General features: G+C 36.7%; 1 protein-coding gene across 1 annotated transcript in view; it reads right to left on the bottom strand.

The window, feature by feature from the left end:
• Positions 1-24,806, bottom strand: part of LOC128661759 (microtubule-actin cross-linking factor 1, isoforms 6/7-like) — a 253,447-nt gene that overhangs the window by 53,589 nt on the left and 175,052 nt on the right. The window contains exons 14-16 of the mRNA XM_053715979.1: positions 23,694-23,891; positions 18,795-18,920; positions 13,357-13,500 (exon numbers count right to left, since the gene is read on the bottom strand). Of these exons, the coding sequence (XP_053571954.1) occupies positions 13,357-13,500; positions 18,795-18,920; positions 23,694-23,891 (468 nt within the window). The remainder of the gene's footprint in view (positions 1-13,356; positions 13,501-18,794; positions 18,921-23,693; positions 23,892-24,806) is intronic.

Below are 24,806 nucleotides of genomic sequence, written 5' to 3'. Positions count from 1 at the left end.
ATATCTATTAGACAGTGATCATGTAATGTGTCTAATAACTATGTAACAATGTTATGCTAATGGTACTATACACAGGAACTGTAACAAATATCTATTAGACAGTGATCATGTAATGTGCCTAATAACTATGTAACAGTGTTATACTAATGGTACTATACACAGGAACTGTAACAAATATCTATTAGACAGTGATCATATAATGTGCCTAATAACTATGTAACAGTGTTATACTAATGGTACTATACACAGGAACTGTAACAAATATCTATTAGACAGTGATCATGTAATGTGCCTAATAACTATGTAACAATGTTATACTAATGGTACTATACACAGGAATTGTAACAAATATCTATTAGACAGTGATCATGTAATGTGCCTAATAACTATGTAACAGTGTTATACTAATGGTACTATACACAGGAATTGTAACAAATATCTATTAGACAGTGATCATGTAATGTGCTTAATAACTATGTAACAATGTTATACTAATGGTACTATACACAGGAACTGTAACACATATCTATTAGACAGTGATCATGTAATGTGCCTAATAACTATGTAACAATGTTATACTAATGGTACTATACACAGGAACTGTAACACATATCTATTAGACAGTGATCATGTAATGTGCCTAATAACTATGTAACAGTGTTATACTAATGGTACTATACACAGGAACTGTAACACATATCTATTAGACAGTGATCATATAATGTGCCTAATAACTATGTAACAATGTTATACTAATGGTACTATACACAGGAACTGTAACACATATCTATTAGACAGTGATCATGTAATGTGCCTAATAACTATGTAACAGTGTTATACTAATGGTACTATACACAGGAACTGTAACACATATCTATTAGACAGTGATCATGTAATGTGCCTAATAACTATGTAACAGTGTTATACTAATGGTACTATACACAGGAAGTGTAACACATATCTATTAGACAGTGATCATGTAATGTGCCTAATAACTATGTAACAATGTTATACTAATGGTACTATACACAGGAACTGTAACAAATATCTATTAGACAGTGATCATGTAATGTGCCTAATAACTATGTAACAATGTTATACTAATGGTACTATACACAGGAACTGTAACAAATATCTATTAGACAGTGATCATGTAATGTACCTAATAACTATGTAACAGTGTTATACTAATGGTACTATACACAGGAACTGTAACACATATCTATTAGACAGTGATCATATAATGTGCCTAATAACTATGTAACAATGTTATACTAATGGTACTATACACAGGAACTGTAACAAATATCTATTAGACAGTGATCATGTAATGTGCCTAATAACTATGTAACAATGTTATACTAATGGTACTATACACAGGAATTGTAACAAATATCTATTAGACAGTGATCATGTAATGTACCTAATAACTATGTAACAATGCTATACTAATGGTACTATACACAGGAATTGTAACAAATATCTATTAGACAGTGATCATGTAATGTATCTAATAACTATGTAACAATGTTATACTAATGGTACTATACACAGGAACTGTAACACATATCTATTAGACAGTGATCATGTAATGAGACTAATAACTAACTATGTAACACTGTTATACTAATGGTACTATACACAGGAATTGTAACAAATATCTATTAGACAGTGATCATGTAATGTGCCTAATAACTATGTAACAGTGTTATACTAATGGTACTATACACAGGAACTGTAACAAATATCTATTAGACAGTGATCATGTAATGTATCTAATAACTATGTAACAATGTTTTACTAATGGTACTATACACAGGAACTGTAACAAATATCTATTAGACAGTGATCATGTAATGTGCCTAATAACTATGTAACAATGTTATACTAATGGTACTATACACAGGAACTGTAACAGTGTTATACTAATGGTAGTATACACAGGAACTGTAACAGTGTTATACTAATGGTACTATACACAGGAACTGTAACACATATCTATTAGACAGTGATCATATAATGTGCCTAATAACTATGTAACAGTGTTATACTAATGGTACTATACACAGGAACTGTAACACATATCTATTAGACAGTGATCATGTAATGTGCCTAATAACTATGTAACAATGTTATACTAATGGTACTATACACAGGAACTGTAACAAATATCTATTAGACAGTGATCATGTAATGTGCCTAATAACTATGTAACAGTGTTATACTAATGGTACTATACACAGGAACTGTAACAAATATCTATTAGACAGTGATCATATAATGTGCCTAATAACTATGTAACAATGTTATACTAATGGTACTATACACAGGAACTGTAACACATATCTATTAGACAGTGATCATGTAATGTGCCTAATAACTATGTAACAATGTTATACTAATGGTACTATACACAGGAACTGTAACAAATATCTATTAGACAGTGATCATGTAATGTGCCTAATAACTATGTAACAGTGTTATACTAATGGTACTATACACAGGAACTGTAACAATGTTATACTAATGGTACTATACACAGGAACTGTAACAATGTTATACTAATGGTACTATACACAGGAACTGTAACAAATATCTATTAGACAGTGATCATGTAATGTGCCTAATAACTATGTAACAGTGTTATACTAATGGTACTATACACAGGAACTGTAACAAATATCTATTAGACAGTGATCATATAATGTGCCTAATAACTATGTAACAATGTTATACTAATGGTACTATACACAGGAACTGTAACACATATCTATTAGACAGTGATCATGTAATGTGCCTAATAACTATGTAACAATGTTATACTAATGGTACTATACACAGGAACTGTAACAAATATCTATTAGACAGTGATCATGTAATGTGCCTAATAACTATGTAACAATGTTATACTAATGGTACTATACACAGGAACTGTAACAAATATCTATTAGACAGTGATCATGTAATGTGCCTAATAACTATGTAACAATGTTATACTAATGGTACTATACACAGGAACTGTAATAAATATCTATTAGACAGTGATCATGTAATGTGCCTAATAACTATGTAACAATGTTATACTAATGGTACTATACACAGGAATTGTAACAAATATCTATTAGACAGTGATCATGTAATGTAACTAATAACTATGTAACAGTGTTATACTAATGGTACTATACACAGGAACTGTAACACATATCTATTAGACAGTGATCATGTAATGTGCCTAATAACTATGTAACAGTGTTATACTAATGGTACTATACACAGGAACTGTAACAAATATCTATTAGACAGTGATCATGTAATGTGCCTAATAACTATGTAACAGTGTTATACTAATGGTACTATACACAGGAATTGTAACAGTGTTATACTAATAGTGCTATACACAGGAACTGTAACAAATATCTATTAGACAGTGATCATGTAATGTGCCTAATAACTATGTAACAGTGTTATACTAATGGTACTATACACAGGAATTGTAACAAATATCTATTAGACAGTGATCATGTAATGTGCCTAGTAACTATGTAACAGTGTTATACTAATGGTACTATACACAGGAATTGTAACAAATATCTATTAGACAGTGATCATGTAATGTGCCTAGTAACTATGTAACAGTGTTATACTAATGGTACTATACACAGGAACTGTAACACATATCTATTAGACAGTGATCATGTAATGTGCCTAATAACTATGTAACAGTGTTATACTAATGGTACTATACACAGGAACTGTAACAAATATCTATTAGACAGTGATCATGTAATGTGCCTAATAACTATGTAACAGTGTTATACTAATGGTACTATACACAGGAACTGTAACACATATCTATTAGACAGTGATCATGTAATGTGCCTAATAACTATGTAACAGTGTTATACTAATGGTACTATACACAGAACTGTAACACATATCTATTAGACAGTGATCATGTAATGTGCCTAATAACTATGTAACAGTGTTATACTAATGGTACTATACACAGGAACTGTAATAAATATCTATTAGACAGTGATCATGTAATGTGCCTAATAACTATGTAACAATGTTATACTAATGGTACTATACACAGGAACTGTAACAAATATCTATTAGACAGTGATCATATAATGTGCCTAATAACTATGTAACAGTGTTATACTAATGGTACTATACACAGGAATTGTAACACATATCTATTAGACAGTGATCATGTAATGTGCCTAATAACTATGTAACAGTGTTATACTAATGGTGCTATACACAGGAACTGTAACACATATCTATTAGACAGTGATCATGTAATGTGCCTAATAACAATGTAACAGTGTTATACTAATGGTGCTATACACAGGAACTGTAACACATATCTATTAGACAGTGATCATGTAATGTGCCTAATAACAATGTAACAGTGTTATACTAATGGTACTATACACAGGAATTGTAACAAATATCTATTAGACAGTGATCATGTAATGTGCCTAATAACAATGTAACAGTGTTATACTAATGGTACTATACACAGGAATTGTAACAAATATCTATTAGACAGTGATCATGTAATGTGCTTAATAACTATGTAACAATGTTATACTAATGGTACTATACACAGGAATTGTAACAAACATCTATTAGACAGTGATCATGTAATGTGCCTAATAACTATGTAACAGTGTTATACTAATGGTACTATACACAGGAACTGTAACACATATCTATTAGACAGTGATCATGTAATGTGCCTAATAACTATGTAACAATGTTATACTAATGGTACTATACACAGGAACTGTAACACATATCTATTAGACAGTGATCATGTAATGTGCCTAATAACAATGTAACAGTGTTATACTAATGGTACTATACACAGGAATTGTAACAAATATCTATTAGACAGTGATCATGTAATGTGCTTAATAACTATGTAACAGTGTTATACTAATGGTACTATACACAGGAACTGTAACACATATCTATTAGACAGTGATCATGTAATGTGCCTAATAACTATGTAACAATGTTATACTAATGGTACTATACACAGGAACTGTAACACATATCTATTAGACAGTGATCATGTAATGTGCCTAATAACTATGTAACAGTGTTATACTAATGGTACTATACACAGGAACTGTAACACATATCTATTAGACAGTGATCATGTAATGTGCCTAATAACTATGTAACAGTGTTATACTAATGGTACTATACACAGGAAGTGTAACACATATCTATTAGACAGTGATCATGTAATGTGCCTAATAACTATGTAACAATGTTATACTAATGGTACTATACACAGGAACTGTAACAGTGTTATACTAATGGTACTATACACAGGAACTGTAACAAATATCTATTAGACAGTGATCATGTAATGTGCCTAATAACTATGTAACAATGTTATACTAATGGTACTATACACAGGAACTGTAACAGTGTTATACTAATGGTACTATACACAGGAACTGTAACAGTGTTATACTAATGGTACTATACACAGGAACTGTAACAAATATCTATTAGACAGTGATCATGTAATGTGCCTAATAACTATGTAACAGTGTTATACTAATGGTACTATACACAGGAACTGTAACACATATCTATTAGACAGTGATCATGTAATGTGCCTAATAACTATGTAACAGTGTTATACTAATGGTACTATACACAGGAAGTGTAACACATATCTATTAGACAGTGATCATGTAATGTGCCTAATAACTATGTAACAATGTTATACTAATGGTACTATACACAGGAACTGTAACACATATCTATTAGACAGTGATCATATAATGTGCCTAATAACTATGTAACAGTGTTATACTAATGGTACTATACACAGGAACTGTAACACATATCTATTAGACAGTGATCATATAATGTGCCTAATAACTATGTAACAATGTTATACTAATGGTACTATACACAGGAACTGTAACAGTGTTATACTAATGGTACTATACACAGGAACTGTAACAGTGTTATACTAATGGTACTATACACAGGAACTGTAACAAATATCTATTAGACAGTGATCATGTAATGTGCCTAATAACTATGTAACAGTGTTATACTAATGGTACTATACACAGGAACTGTAACAGTGTTATACTAATGGTACTATACACAGGAACTGTAACAAATATCTATTAGACAGTGATCATGTAATGTGCCTAATAACTATGTAACAATGTTATACTAATGGTACTATACACAGGAACTGTAACAAATATCTATTAGACAGTGATCATGTAATGTGCCTAATAACTATGTAACAATGTTATACTAATGGTACTATACACAGGAACTGTAACAAATATCTATTAGACAGTGATCATGTAATGTGCCTAATAACTATGTAACAATGTTATACTAATGGTACTATACACAGGAATTGTAACAAATATCTATTAGACAGTGATCATGTAATGTACCTAATAACTATGTAACAATGCTATACTAATGGTACTATACACAGGAATTGTAACAAATATCTATTAGACAGTGATCATGTAATGTATCTAATAACTATGTAACAATGTTTTACTAATGGTACTATACACAGGAACTGTAACAAACATCTATTAGACAGTGATCATGTAATGTATCTAATAACTATGTAACAGTGTTATACTAATGGTACTATACACAGGAACTGTAACAAATATCTATTAGACAGTGATCATGTAATGTACCTAATAACTATGTAACAGTGTTATACTAATGGTACTATACACAGGAACTGTAACACATATCTATTAGACAGTGATCATGTAATGTGCCTAATAACTATGTAACAGTGTTATACTAATGGTGCTATACACAGGAACTGTAACACATATCTATTAGACAGTGATCATGTAATGAGACTAATAACTAACTATGTAACAGTGTTATACTAATGGTACTATACACAGGAACTGTAACAAATATCTATTAGACAGTGATCATGTAATGTGCCTAATAACTATGTAACAATGTTATACTAATGGTACTATACACAGGAACTGTAACAAATATCTATTAGACAGTGATCATGTAATGTACCTAATAACTATGTAACAATGCTATACTAATGGTACTATACACAGGAATTGTAACAAATATCTATTAGACAGTGATCATGTAATGTATCTAATAACTATGTAACAATGTTTTACTAATGGTACTATACACAGGAACTGTAACAAATATCTATTAGACAGTGATCATGTAATGTATCTAATAACTATGTAACAGTGTTATACTAATGGTACTATACACAGGAACTGTAACAGTGTTATACTAATGGTACTATACACAGGAACTGTAACAGTGTTATACTAATGGTACTATACACAGGAACTGTAACAAATATCTATTAGACAGTGATCATGTAATGTGTCTAATAACTATGTAACAGTGTTATACTAATGGTACTATACACAGGAACTGTAACAGTGTTATACTAATGGTACTATACACAGGAACTGTAACAAATATCTATTAGACAGTGATCATGTAATGTATCTAATAACTATGTAACAGTGTTATACTAATGGTACTATACACAGGAACTGTAATAAATATCTATTAGACAGTGATCATGTAATGTGCCTAATAACTATGTAACAGTGTTATACTAATGGTACTATACACAGGAATTGTAACAAATATCTATTAGACAGTGATCATGTAATGTGCCTAATAACTATGTAACAATGTTTTACTAATGGTACTATACACAGGAATTGTAACAAATATCTATTAGACAGTGATCATGTAATGTGCCTAATAACTATGTAACAGTGTTATACTAATGGTGCTATACACAGGAACTGTAACACATATCTATTAGACAGTGATCATGTAATGAGACTAATAACTAACTATGTAACACTGTTATACTAATGGTACTATACACAGGAACTGTAACAAATATCTATTAGACAGTGATCATGTAATGTGTCTAATAACTATGTAACAGTGTTATACTAATGGTACTATACACAGGAACTGTAACAAACATCTATTAGACAGTGATCATATAATGTGCCTAATAACTATGTAACAATGTTATACTAATGGTACTATACACAGGAACTGTAACACATATCTATTAGACAGTGATCATGTAATGTGTCTAATAACTATGTAACAGTGTTATACTAATGGTACTATACACAGGAACTGTAACAAATATCTATTAGACAGTGATCATGTAATGTGTCTAATAACTATGTAACAATGTTATGCTAATGGTACTATACACAGGAACTGTAACAAATATCTATTAGACAGTGATCATGTAATGTGCCTAATAACTATGTAACAGTGTTATACTAATGGTACTATACACAGGAACTGTAACACATATCTATTAGACAGTGATCATGTAATGTGCCTAATAACTATGTAACAGTGTTATACTAATGGTACTATACACAGGAACTGTAACAGTGTTATACTAATGGTACTATACACAGGAACTGTAACAGTGTTATACTAATGGTACTATACACAGGAACTGTAACAAATATCTATTAGACAGTGATCATGTAATGTAACTAATAACTATGTAACAGTGTTATACTAATGGTACTATACACAGGAACTGTAACAGTGTTATACTAATGGTACTATACACAGGAACTGTAACAGTGTTATACTAATGGTACTATACACGGGAACTGTAACACTGTTATACTAATGGTACTATACACAGGAAGTGTAACAAATATCTATTAGACAGTGATCATGTAATGTATCTAATAACTATGTAACAATGTTATACTAATGGTACTATACACAGGAACTGTAACAAATATCTATTAGACAGTGATCATGTAATGTGTCTAATAACTATGTAACAGTGTTATACTAATGGTACTATACACAGGAACTGTAACAGTGTTATACTAATGGTACTATACACAGGAACTGTAACAAATATCTATTAGACAGTGATCATGTAATGTGCCTAATAACTATGTAACAATGTTATACTAATGGTACTATACACAGGAACTGTAACAAACATCTATTAGACAGTGATCATGTAATGTGCCTAATAACTATGTAACAATGTTATACTAATGGTACTATACACAGGAACTGTAACACATATCTATTAGACAGTGATCATGTAATGTGCCTAATAACTATGTAACAGTGTTATACTAATGGTACTATACACAGGAACTGTAACAAACATCTATTAGACAGTGATCATGTAATGTATCTAATAACTATGTAACAGTGTTATACTAATGGTACTATACACAGGAACTGTAACAAATATCTATTAGACAGTGATCATGTAATGTGCCTAATAACTATGTAACAGTGTTATACTAATGGTACTATACACAGGAACTGTAACAAATATCTATTAGACAGTGATCATGTAATGTGTCTAATAACTATGTAACAGTGTTATACTAATGGTACTATACACAGGAACTGTAACAGTGTTATACTAATGGTACTATACACAGGAACTGTAACAAATATCTATTAGACAGTGATCATGTAATGAGACTAATAACTATGTAACAGTGTTATACTAATGGTACTATACACAGGAACTGTAACACATATCTATTAGACAGTGATCATGTAATGTGCCTAATAACTATGTAACAATGTTATACTAATGGTACTATACACAGGAACTGTAACAGTGTTATACTAATGGTACTATACACAGGAACTGTAACAGTGTTATACTAATGGTACTATACACGGGAACTGTAACACTGTTATACTAATGGTACTATACACAGGAATTGTAACAAATATCTATTAGACAGTGATCATGTAATGTATCTAATAACTATGTAACAGTGTTATACTAATGGTACTATACACAGGAACTGTAACACATATCTATTAGACAGTGATCATGTAATGTATCTAATAACTATGTAACAATGTTATACTAATGGTACTATACACAGGAACTGTAACACATATCTATTAGACAGTGATCATGTAATGTGCCTAATAACTATGTAACAGTGTTATACTAATGGTACTATACACAGGAACTGTAACACATATCTATTAGACAGTGATCATGTAATGTGCCTAATAACTATGTAACAGTGTTATACTAATGGTACTATACACAGGAAGTGTAACACATATCTATTAGACAGTGATCATGTAATGTGCCTAATAACTATGTAACACTGTTATACTAATGGTACTATACACAGGAACTGTAACAAATATCTATTAGACAGTGATCATGTAATGAGACTAATAACTATGTAACAATGTTTTACTAATGGTACTATACACAGGAATTGTAACAAATATCTATTAGACAGTGATCATGTAATGAGACTAATAACTATGTAACAGTGTTATACTAATGGTACTATACACAGGAACTGTAACACATATCTATTAGACAGTGATCATGTAATGTGCCTAATAACTATGTAACAGTGTTATACTAATGGTGCTATACACAGGAACTGTAACAAATATCTATTAGACAGTGATCATGTAATGTAACTAATAACTATGTAACAATGTTATACTAATGGTACTATACACAGGAACTGTAACAGTGTTATACTAATGGTACTATACACAGGAACTGTAACAAATGCTAGAACGATTACCATGTAATGCACTCACGTGTAAGAGATATGAACTGTGATTACTGCATATAACAGAGTACTGTATATGATAAGTATAGGTCAGAATTGACTTGCTTTGGATTTGTGTGTACAGGGAGTGCAGAATTATTAGGCAAATGAGTATTTTGACCACATCATCCTCTTTATGAATGTTGTCTTACTCCAAGCTGTATAGGCTCGAAAGCCTACTACCAATTAAGCATATTAGGTGATGTGCATCTCTGTAATGAGAAGGGGTGTGGTCTAATGACATCAACACCCTATATCAGGTGTGCATAATTATTAGGCAACTTCCTTTCCTTTGGCAAAATGGGTCAAAAGAAGGACTTGACAGGCTCAGAAAAGTCAAATATAGTGAGATATCTTGCAGAGGGATGCAGCACTCTTAAAATTGCAAAGCTTCTGAAGCGTGATCATCGAACAATCAAGCGTTTCATTCAAAATAGTCAACAGGGTCGCAAGAAGCGTGTGGAAAAACCAAGGCGCAAAATAACTGCCCATGAACTGAGAAAAGTCAAGCGTGCAGCTGCCAAGATGCCACTTGCCACCAGTTTGGCCATATTTCAGAGCTGCAACATCACCGGAGTGCCCAAAAGCACAAGGTGTGCAATACCCAGAGACATGGCCAAGGTAAGAAAGGCTGAAAGATGACCACCACTGAACAAGACACACAAGCTGAAACATCAAGACTGGGCCACGAAATATCTCAAGACTGATTTTTCTAAGGTTTTATGGACTGATGAAATGAGAGTGAGTCTTGATGGGCCAGATGGATGGGCCCGTGGCTGGATTGGTAAAGGGCAGAGAGCTCCAGTCCGACTCAGACGCCAGCAAGGTGGAGGTGGAGTACTGGTTTGGGCTGGTATCATCAAAGATGAGCTTGTGGGGCCTTTTCGGGTTGAGGATGGAGTCAAGCTCAAGTCCCAGTCCTACTGCCAGTTTCTGGAAGACACCTTCTTCAAGCAGTGGTACAGGAAGAAGTCTGCATCCTTCAAGAAAAACATGATTTTCATGCAGGAAAATGCTCCATCACACGCGTCCAAGTACTCCACAGCGTGGCTGGCAAGAAAGGGTATAAAAGAAGAAAATCTAATGACATGGCCTCCTTGTTCACCTGATCTGAACCCCATTGAGAACCTGTGGTCCATCATCAAATGTGAGATTTACAAGGAGGGAAAACAGTACACCTCTCTGAACAGTGTCTGGGAGGCTGTGGTTGCTGCTGCACGCAATGTTGATGGTGAACAGATCAAAACACTGACAGAATCCATGGATGGCAGGCTTTTGAGTGTCCTTGCAAAGAAAGGTGGCTATATTGGTCACTGATTTGTTTTTGTTTTGTTTTTGAATGTCAGAAATGTATATTTGTGAATGTTGAGATGTTATATTGGTTTCACTGGTAAAAATAAATAATTGAAATGGGTATATATTTGTTTTTTGTTAAGTTGCCTAATAATTATGCACAGTAATAGTCACCTGCACACACATATATCCCCCTAAAATAGCTATAACTAAAAACAAACTAAAAACTACTTCCAAAACTATTCAGCTTTGATATTAATGAGTTTTTTGGGTTCATTGAGAACATGGTTGTTGTTCAATAATAAAATTAATCCTCAAAAATACAACTTGCCTAATAATTCTGCACTCCCTGTATATATATATATATATATATGAGACCCAAGCACTGTTAATATTAATCTTACTATAATGCCTAACTGCCGTATGTTACCTAGAATATAAAAAAGATGTTTTTAATGTAGCCATTGGTAAAACAGATTAACTTTACAGAATGGTCTGCTATGGAATTGAAGTGTAAATGTTTCTGAACCAGTGATGTTGGAATACACATATGTAAAGTGTAGTGGAGGAATCAATATGCCACAACAGTAAATAGAATTGCACTTAAAGTGAAAGTAAACTTTAATGAAATAAAGGTTGTTGCATTGCCCCACGAGCTGGACGCTGTTAGGAATTATCCCGGGACAATATTGGAAGATGAGTCTTGGAGGAAAACAGTGACCTTCTCAGACGTCTGGGAAACAATTACCAAAATAACACACACAGGCAGGTTATCATTAGCAAATGTCTCGTTTATTGTGGGACCCAAAAGCACAATATATAGACGTGGATACAAGTGGGCATTTCTGGTGCGTGGCATCATTTTATTGGCCAAGCATAACACAGTAATATATTTCCTAATGGCCTTATTGGCATGCAGCATAACATATATGGAAGCTAGATTCATCATTGTTCTGCTAAATACAGTAGGAGCTGTGGGCAGAGGATAGGCGTTATGTTTACCATAGCACAAAGGTACAAATTTTTTAAAAATAAGCATCTTTGTAAACTTTAATGAATTAAAGTGACCCTGTTTTTAAGACTAATATTTGATACTGGCCTTTAATTCATTAAAGATTACTTTTACTTTAAGGTTATGAGGCCGATTTATCATCGGTCTGTCTGACATGATCCGCTCAGACATCAATGAATGCCGACAGCATACGCTGTCTGCATTTATCATTGCACAAGAAGTTCTTGTGAACTACTTGTGCAATGCCACTCCCTGCAGATTCGTGGCCAATTGGTCGCTAGCAGGGGGTGTCAATCAGCACGATCGTATACACACACACACACTACAAAGTGTGATTTAATGACTCTGTCACACAATAACCAACATCAGACTGTTATGGGCTTTACTCACCTCCTGATAGCGTGTCCTGCTGATGTTTAGCCATGATTTAATGGTGATGATGGAGTCAGGGTGACAGGCAGACAGTATCTCCTGCCCCAAGGAAACAATACACTCCAGAGCCATCTGCTGACACTGTAGGGTGCTCATGAGCTCCTAGAGGGAGGTGAAAAAACAAGTTTAGAGTGAGTGCACCTGGTGAGTGTTAATGTTGGGAAAATTGGTTAATATAACCACGCTCTAAACCCTACAAGTGTGACAATTGTTCCTTCAAACAACTGTCTAAGAATGAAGCGCAATAACCAAGGTGAGGGGAGCTAGAGGTATAATTAGTGGTGATTGTATGTTACTGTGTAACCTAAATAAAAGTTTATGCTTAAGCGTTATGGTTGAAAAAATAATATATTTATTTTAAAACACTTTAAAACATGTGCATAGTAAAAGTATAGAGCTCTATTACTTTAAGACATATAAAACAAAATATACAAATTGTAATAACAATAATTGAAGCTTGAAAATAGTTGCTAAAATATTGTACACTTATTTGCTTGCTTAAATATTGTACACTTTTTGCTTGCTTCTGTGTTATATACGGTCCCTTTTAAGGCTTTAAAAGTTTAGTATTAATGTTCTTCTAGTACTCACGATTTTGTCTTGAGTATAAAAGGCTTTTTAGCTTTATGGGGTTATAAAAAACGTTGTGGAGGCAAAATACGTTTGGAGTAAATACAGCCTTAAAGTTGACAATCTTGCTTTTTGTAGTTTTGGAGGTTAATATGAACAAGCTGTTGATTTGTTTCTATTTCCTTTGTTAGGCTGATACAATGTATATCTCCAATTTGTTGTACTAGAGAAAAGTCTTAGCCGTTTTAGCGCTGATAAGGTGCTTGAAAGTTCCTCAAATTTTTCGTGAGGGTTTTAAATTGAATTATCCGTTGGTCTCTGAGACTGTGTACCCTATTATGTACTAGTATGCTATTCAGGGTTTGCTGGAGTCTCTAAGAGGCTTATAGCGTTTGAAAATTCCTCAATCTTTAGCAGGAGTTTGTTTGCGAATTACCGTTGGTCTCTGAGACTGTATACCCTATTTAGTGCTAGTATGCTATTCAGGGTTTGCAGGAGTCTCTAAGAGGCTTATAGCGTTTGAAAATTCCTCAATCTTTAGCAGGAGTTTGTTTGCGAATTACCGTTGGTCTCTGAGACTGTTTACCCTTTAGAATTTGTTCAGGGTTTGCAGGAGTCTCTAAGAGGCAGTTCTGTCTGTTGTCCGATGATTTTCTTCTTTTGCGCTTATTATTTCAAGCGCTAGGTAGAGCTGAATCCGTTGAAAGGAAAATAGTTCTTGTCCCACAGTGTGGGCATTAACTGTCAAAGAGGGTGCGCACTCAGGGTGCGCACCTGAGTGCGCACCCTCTTTGACAGTTAATGCCCACACTGTGGGACAAGAACTATTTTCCTTTCAACGGATTCAGCTCTACCTAGCGCTTGAAATAATAAGCGCAAAAGAAGAAAATCATCGGACAACAGACAGAACTGCCTCTTAGAGACTCCTGCAAACCCTGAACAAATTCTAAAGGGTAAACAGTCTCAGAGACCAACGGTAATTCGCAAACAAACTCCTGCTAAAGATTGAGGAATTTTCAAACGCTATAAGCCTCTTAGAGACTCCTGCAAACCCTGAATAGCATACTAGCACTAAATAGGGTATACAGTCTCAGAGACCAACGGTAATTCGCAAACAAACTCCTGCTAAAGATTGAGGAATTTTCAAACGCTATAAGCCTCTTAGAGACTCCAGCAAACCCTGAATAGCATACTAGTACATAATAGGGTACACAGTCTCAGAGACCAACGGATAATTCAATTTAAAACCCTCACGAAAAATTTGAGGAACTTTCAAGCACCTTATCAGCGCTAAAACGGCTAAGACTTTTCTCTAGTACAACAAATTGGAGATATACATTGTATCAGCCTAACAAAGGAAATAGAAACAAATCAACAGCTTGTTCATATTAACCTCCAAAACTACAAAAAGCAAGATTGTCAACTTTAAGGCTGTATTTACTCCAAACGTATTTTGCCTCCACAACGTTTTTTATAACCCCATAAAGCTAAAAAGCCTTTTATACTCAAGACAAAATCGTGAGTACTAGAAGAACATTAATACTAAACTTTTAAAGCCTTAAAAGGGACCGTATATAACACAGAAGCAAGCAAAAAGTGTACAATATTTAAGCAAGCAAATAAGTGTACAATATTTTAGCAACTATTTTCAAGCTTCAATTATTGTTATTACAATTTGTATATTTTGTTTTATATGTCTTAAAGTAATAGAGCTCTATACTTTTACTATGCACATGTTTTAAAGTGTTTTAAAATAAATATATTATTTTTTCAACCATAACGCTTAAGCATAAACTTTTATTTAGGTTACACAGTAACATACAATCACCACTAATTATACCTCTAGCTCCCCTCACCTTGGTTATTGCGCTCCTAGAGGGAGGTGCAATGCGGAGATTAAGACAGAGAATGAAATGGAGCTGATATACAGAGCTGATACCAGCATGTGAATGGGATAGGAATGAAGAGACTGAGGTGGGCACAGAGACTGAGGTGGGCACAGAGACTGAGGTGGGCACAGAGACTGAGGTGGGCACAGAGACTGAGGTGGGTACGGGGAAATGACTATCAGGAAGGTAAGAAGGTACAACACACACAGGAGAGAAAACCAGAGATGAGCAAATAGAAGTAAATATCAGGCACAGAGGGTAAATGATGAGGAACAGAGGACATGAGAGAGAATGAATTAGAATAGAATACAGAGAGAGTAGGGAGGAGGAATGAGAGAAGTAAGTGCAGGTGAGATTTGTAGACAAATGTGACAAATACACAGAAGAAAGAGAATACAGGGCATAAAACAATAGGACGGCTGTAGGGGGTCTTGGGGTAAAATAGAAGAGAGAGGAATAGAGCAAGAGACAGGGAGGGGACATATCTGGGGTAGCACAATACTAAAAATCATCTGGTTGGGAACAGAAGTGAGTGACAAGCAGGGACCCGCTGAATGACAGGTATAACCAGGGACCAGCTGAATGACAGGTATAACCAGGGACCCACTGAATGACAGGTATAACCAGGGATCCACTGAATGACAGGTATAACCAGGGATCCACTGAATGACAGGTATAACCAGGGACCCACTGAATGACAGGTATAACCAGGGACCAGCTGAATGACAGGTATAACCAGGGACCAGCTGAATGACAGGTATAACCAGGGACCCGCTGAATGACAGGTATAACCAGGGACCCGCTGAATGACAGGTATAACCAGGGACCAGCTGAATGACAGGTATAACCAGGGACTAGCTGAATGACAGGTATAACCAGGGACCCACTGAATGACAGGTATAACCAGGGACCAGCTGAATGACAGGTATAACCAGGGACCAGCTGAATGACAGGTATAACCAGGGACCCGCTGAATGACAGGTATAACCAGGGACCCGCTGAATGACAGGTATAACCAGGGACCAGCTGAATGACAGGTATAACCAGGGACTAGCTGAATGACAGGTATAACCAGGGACCTGCTGAATGACAAGGATAACCAGGGACCTGCTGAATGACAGGTATAACCAGGGACAAGCTGAATGACAGGTATAACCAGGGACCCGCTGAATGAGAGGTATAACCAGGGACCAGCTGAATGACAGGTATAACCAGGGACTAGCTGAATGAGAGGTATAACCAGGGACCCGCTGAATGAGAGGTATAACCAGGGACCAGCTGAATGACAGGGATAACCAGGGACCAGCTGAATGACAGGTATAACCAGGGACCCGCTGAATGAGAGGTATAACCAGGGACCCGCTGAATGACAGGTATAACCAGGGACCAGCTGAATGACAGGTATAACCAGGGACTTACTGAATGACAGGTATAACCAGGGACCCACTGAATGACAGGTATAACCAGGGACCAGCTGAATGACAGGTATAACCAGGGACCCGCTGAATGACAGGTATAACCAGGGACCCACTGAATGACAGGTATAACCAGGGACCCGCTGAATGACAGGTATAACCAGGTACCCACTGAATGACAGGTATAACCAGGGATCAGCTGAATGACAGGTATAACCAGGGATCAGCTGAATGACAGGTATAACCAGGGACCAGCTGCATGACAGGTAAAACCAGGGACCCGCTGAATGACAGGTATAACCAGGGACCAGCTGAATGACAGGTATAACCAGGGACCAGCTGAATGACAGGTATAACCAGGGACCCGCTGAATGACAGGTATAACCAGGGACCAGCTGAATGACAGGTATAACCAGGGACCAGCTGAATGACAGGTATAACCAGGGACCAGCTGAATGACAGGTATAACCAGGGACCAGTTGAATGACAGGTATAACCAGGGACTAGCTGAATGACAGGTATAACCAGGGACTAGCTGAATGACAGGTATAACCAGGGACTAGCTGAATGACAGGTATAACCAGGGACCAGCTGAATGACAGGTATAACCAGGGACCCGCTGAATGAGAGGTATAACCAGGGAGCAGCTGAATGACAGGTATAACCAGGGACCAGCTGAATGACAGGTATAACCAGGGACCCGCTGAATGACAGGTATAACCAGGGACCAGCTGAATGACAGGTATAACCAGGGACCAGCTGAATGACAGGTATAACCAGGGACTAGCTGAATGACAGGTATAACCAGGGACTAGCTGAATGACGGGTATAACCAGGGACCCGCTGAATGACAGGTATAACCAGGGACCAGCTGAATGAGAGGTATAACCAGGGACCAGCTGAATGACAGGTATAACCAGGGACAAGCTGAATGACAGGTATAACCAGGGACCCGCTGAATGACAGGTATAACCAGGGACAAGCTGAATGACAGATATAACCAGGGACCAGCTGAATGACAGGTATAACCAGGGACCAGCTGAATGACAGGTATAACCAGGGACCAGCTGAATGACAGGTATAACCAGGGACCAGCTGAATGACAGGTATAACCAGGGACAAGCTGAATGACAGGTATAACCAGGGACCAGCTGAATGACAGGTATAACCAGGGACCCGCTGAATGACAGGTATAACCAGGGACCCGCTGAATGACAGGTATAACCAGGGACCAGCTGAATGACATGTATAACCAGGGACTAGTTGAATGACAGGTATAACCAGGGACTAGCTGAATGACAGGTATAACCAGGGACCAGCTGAATGACAGGTATAACCAGGGACCAGCTGAATGACAGATATAAACAGGGACCAGCTGAATGACAGGTATAACCAGGGACCAGCTGAATGACAGGTATAACCAGGGACTAGCTGAATGACAGGTATAACCAGGGACCAGCTGAATGACAGGTATAACCAGGGACCCACTGAATCACAGGTATAACCAGGAGAAGCTTCACACCTGCTGTTGTCTCTGACACTCCAGTAGTGCCTGCTCCTCTTCTGGGATAACGCCATACTTGAGTGTGCGCTCAGACTCACTGAGACACTGCAGGAATGTGTTCACCAAAGTGTGGAACTCCTCCGCCTGCAGAAAAAGGCACAGATTATAGCTTATAGAGCATAGTAAATTCAGGGGCAATATGTAGAAGCTCTTCTTTATATAAAGTGTGGTTCATAGAGCAGACCTCCAGTAGAGATGGTAATTACTGTCAGAGAATACAAGCGTGTTTATGTATTATATGACTTACACTTCACAAGGAAATATGTGCAGGCTTGACGTATATTTTAGTTGTTATCTACTATCAAGGTTTGATTTTGTATTGAAAATGTGTGCAGTGTTATAGCAAAACCTCTGGGGAAATGATGTGTCAAAGAAACACAGCATCCAATAGTCTTGAAGACCCATAAACTTACCTTGGGAAATACTGACCAATTATAAAAATGATAAACACAAACAGGAATACAGAATCTACAGACACACATATAAACACACAGACATATAAACATACAGGCACACATACAGGCACACAGAGATATATATACAATCATACGGGCACACACATAAACCTAAAGACATATCTAACACATATAAACACACAGACATATAAACCTACACACATACAGGCACACATATAAACACACAGATATATTTATACAATCATACGGGGACACACATAAACCTACAGACATACCGAACACATATAAACACACAGACATATAAACATACAGGCACACATACAGGCACACAGAGATATATATACAATCATACGGGCACACACATAAACCTACAGACATATCTAACACATATAAACACACAGACATATAAACCTACACACATACAGGCACACATATAAACACACAGATATATTTATACAATCATATGGGCACACACATAAACCTACAGACATACCTAACACATATAAACACACAGATATATATATACAATCATACGGGCACACACATAAACCTAAAGACATACCGAACACATATAAACACACAGACATATAAACCTACACACATACAGGCACACATATAAACACACATAAACCTACAGACATACCTAACACATATAAACACACAGACATAAAAACATACAGGCACACACATAAACCTACAGACATACCTAACACATATAAACACACAGACATAAAAACATACAGGCACACACATAAACCTACAGACATACCTAACACATATAAACACACAGACATAAAAACATACAGGCACACACATAAACCTACAGACATACCGAACACATATAAACACACAGACATATAAACATACAGGCACACATACAGGCACACAGAGATATATATACAATCATACGGGCACACACATAAACCTACAGACATATCTAACACATATAAACACACAGACATATAAACCTACACACATACAGGCACACATATAAACACACAGATATATTTATACAATCATATGGGCACACACATATACCTACAGACATACCTAACACATATAAACACACAGATATATATATACAATCATACGGGCACACACATAAACCTAAAGACATACCGAACACATATAAACACACAGACATATAAACCTACACACATACAGGCACACATATAAACACACATAAACCTACAGACATACCTAACACATATAAACACACAGACATAAAAACATACAGGCACACACATAAACCTACAGACATACCTAACACATATAAACACACAGACATAAAAACATACAGGCACACATATAAACCTACACACATACAGGCACACATATAAACATACAGGCACACATATAAACATATAGGCATACATATAAAGTATTTAACTGTTGCAAGCAAGTGAAAATTGGCTTATCGTTGATGTTTGCGCGCATCGGTGTTAGTTCTTTTTCCACACTTTTCACACTCCATTGAAGTCTATGGGGAATAAGTTAAAATGGTCAGGATATTCTAAGTTTGGCTTTTGCACATTTGTTAGCGCTCGTGCAAAAACATTTTACGTTCAACGCGCTGAGCAGCGGGAGCAATTAATAGCGATCCACTCATAATCTAGCCCATAATATTATACAAACACGTATAATTAACAAATATATATGCACATAGGGGCCGAATTATCAAGCTCCGAATGGAGCATGATTCCCCTGTTTCCGCGAGAGCCTTCAGGCTCGCCCCAACAGCAGTTATGAAGCAACGGTCTAAAGAGCGCTGCTCCATAACTTGCCCACCTGCTCTGAGGTTGCGGACATCATTATGCCCGATCCTATACGATCGGGTTGATTGACACCCACTGCTGGTGCAATGATAAATGCCGACACCGTATGCTGTCAGCATTTATCGATGTGCAGCGGATATGATATGCTACATCGTATCATGTCCGCTCGCACTTTCATAAATTGGCCCCATAGTCTTTCTAGCTCAAATTTAGGCAAGCATATGTATATTTTACTCTTTATAGCTATGCGTTGAGTAAAAGGAACATTTTTGTTTTATTCTATAAACTACTGACATTTCTCCCAAATTCCAAATAAAATATTTTCATGTAGAGCATTTAATTGCAGAAAATGACAACTGGTCAAAATAACAAAAAAGATGTCGTTTTCAGACCTCAAATAATGCAAAGAAAACAAGTTCATATTCATTTTTAAACATCACAATACTAATATTTTAACTTCGCAAGAACTCAGAAATCAATAATTGGTGGGATAACCCTGATTTGGCTGCTCTCCACCAGTCTCTCACATTGCTGTTGGGTGACATAAGCCACTCCTGGCACAAAAAAATCAAGCAGCTCGGCTTTGTTTGATGGTTTGATGCATGCGTCCTTCACAAAGAAAAATCTAACGATTCCAGCATTGCTGAAGCACACCCAGGTCATCACCTATCCTCCACCAAATTTCCCAGTGGGTGGAAGACACTGTGGCTTGTAGGCTCTCTAGGTCTCTGTCTAACTATTAGATGACGAGGTGTTGGGTAAAAGTGAAAGTAAATTTTTATGATAAAGTGCCCGGCTTTTAAAAATCTGATTAAAAACAGGGGCACTTTAATTCATCATAATTTACATTTCACTTGTGTTGTGAAAATACCTTTTAATCTTGACAGCCACTGCATCGCTTCCCCCGCCCATCGCAAAGCCTCTTCCTGAGTCTAAAATGAGGAATCCGGCTTCCTCCAATCACGGTGTTGAATCTGACACAGATTCCCCTGGGGGGGGGGAGCCATGATTGGAGGATGACTGATCCGTCATTTCTGACGTATGAAGAGGCTTGCGATGACCGGGGGAATCGCCGGAGCAGCTGTCAAGATTAAAAGTTAAGTATTTTCACAACACGAGTGAAATGTAAATTTGATGAATTAAACTGTCCCTGTTTTTAATCGGATTTTTAAAAACCGGGCACTTTATCATCTAAATTTACATTCACTTTAAGCTGAAAAGTAGACTCATCAGAGATAATCAGGACAATGCTCTATGCCACCCAGCCAGGCCAATCAAGGTGTGGATGGAGGACCCCCAGATCAAGACCCTGTCATGCCCAGCTGTGACTAATAATCAGGGTTATTCCACCAAATACTGATTTCTGTTATTTTAACCAGTTGTCATTTTCTGCAGATCAATGCTCTATATGACAATATTTTTATTTGGAATTTGAGAGAAATGTTGTCAGTAGTTTATAGAATAAAACAAAAATGTTTATTTTAATCAAACACAAACCTATAAATAGTAAAACCAGAGAAATTTATATTTTTGCAGGGGTCTCTTAATTTTTACAGTCCAGTCTGAGAGTGCAGTCCCCTGTTTTGTATATCTCTAGGGTGATTACATAAGCCTGTGCACCCTTCACTTGTTCCTAGTTTGTTGGATTGAGAGCTTGCATTTTTTGGCTGGTTTAGGGACCCAGGTTTTGAAAGGGACCTTGACATGATACCTGAGCTTGTCCCATTTGGCCAAATGCGGTAACTAACTCTTCCATTTTTGCTTTTTATCTTAGCTGAGAGCTTGTAAGCGAATGCTGGACTTTCTCTGTGTGTTGTATCAATTTGTTTTGTAATTTTCCCTATGGGCCTTGCACCCAGACCTGTCTGGGGTTAACTGCCTGTGACTTTGGGGACAGCACAGCTTCCTGTGAGTGCCAGTGAGCAACCAGGGCTGAGCATGTTGCAGGGTCATGGAATGTTTACCCAGTCCAGTCTGAGAGTGCAGTCCCCTTCCGTGTTTTGTATATGCCTAGGGTTATTACATAAGCCTGTTTACCCTTCACTTGTTCCCAGTTTTTTTATTAAAAGCTTGCATTGTTTGGCTGGTTTAGGGAGCCAGGTTTTGAAAGGGACCTTGATGTGGTACCTGAGCTTGTCCCATTTGGCCAGATGCGGTAACTAACCCTTCCATTTTTGCTTTTAATCTTAGCTGAGAGCTTGCAAGTTAGTGCTGGACTTTCTCTGTGTGTTGTATTAATTTGTTTTGTAATTTTTCCTATGGGCCTTGCACCCAGACCTGTCTGGGGTTAACTGCCAGTGACTCTGGGGACAGCACAGCTTCCTGTGAGTGCCTGTGAGCACCCAGGGCTGAGCATGTTGCAGGGTCATGGAGTGTGTACCCAGTCCAGTTTGAGGGTGCAGTCCCCCTCCATGTTTTGTATATATATATATATATATATATATATATATATATATATATATAAAGTAAAATCTGCACTTTCTGGACTTTTAATAATCATAGAAAATTTATCTCAGTGACGTTTCAGTGCCCAAAAGGAAGGGGCTTTTGGACACTATTTGAGGTGTAAATGCAAGTCCCTTTCTTTGAACTAGATAGATAGATAGATAGATAGATAGGCACACACATAATGTCAGACATACACACAGGTACAGAGACAATCTAACCTGTTGCAGAGATGCCTCCAGACGAGCCTGCTTGCTGACAGACAACTGGCACACCAGGTCCCAGCGGTGACCGAGCTCCTCCATTTGTCTCTGCAGCCAATGGGAATCTGTGCTGCCTCCTCCCCTGCTCAGGTCCCGCACAGAGTGCTTCAGGGTCTTCATGCTGCTCGCCCTCTTACCCAGCTCCTTCTGAAACACCTGAGGATGCAGACAGAGAGTTAAACAGAGGACTCATACATTATACTGTGCTATGGGTAAACAGTTCCCCCTCACTGAGAGACTATTCTAACATCACAAGTATTTTGGGGTCTATGCCTTTCCCATCCGTTAGCCTCAGTCTCAGGTAAGCCAATTGGCATCAGAGGTGAAGGTCAGGTGATAAACAGAAAGATACAGAAATGGAAAAGGCACAAAAAAAGGTATCTCAGGTCCGGGGGTTCTCTGATGTTCTAACATTCTTACAATAAAGAAATAGTTTTATTGAATAAAACATAAAGGCCTAGATTATAGACATGTGCAATTGGTTTCAGCCGAAATTTGGCCGATTCGGAGATTCGAATGAATCCGAATTTCTGAATCATCACCATAACTAAAATCCTGAAAACGAATAAATCAGTTTCCGAATTTTTGGATCCATTCTTTAATTATATTCAAATTGTTTAATTGTTCTAATCTAAACCGCAGTTCCCCGACATCGCAGACACTAACTAAAACACTAAATAAAGCTATTAACCCCTAAACCGCCATTCCCCGACACTAACTAAACTTATTAACCTCTAAACTGACGTTACCCGACATCGCCGACACTAAATAAAGTTATTAATCCCTAAACCGCAGTTTCCGACATCGCCAACACCAACTTAACCTATTAACCTCTAAACCGCCGTTTTCCGACATCGCCGACACTAACTAAAACTCTAAATAAAGCTATTAACCCCTAAACCGCCGTACACCCACATCGCCAAAAATAACTAAAACACTAACGCCTAGATTTAGAGTTCTGTGGCCAAAGGGGTGCGTTAGCTACACGTGCTTTTTTCTGGCCGCACCTTTTAAATACCGCTGGTATTGAGAGTTCACAGAATGGCTGCGTTAGGCTCCAAAAAAGGAGCG

This window comes from Bombina bombina, chromosome 5, assembly GCF_027579735.1.
Source record: "Bombina bombina isolate aBomBom1 chromosome 5, aBomBom1.pri, whole genome shotgun sequence".
Classification (NCBI taxonomy): Eukaryota; Metazoa; Chordata; class Amphibia; order Anura; family Bombinatoridae; genus Bombina; species Bombina bombina.
This window is presented reverse-complemented; position numbering and strand designations above follow the sequence as displayed.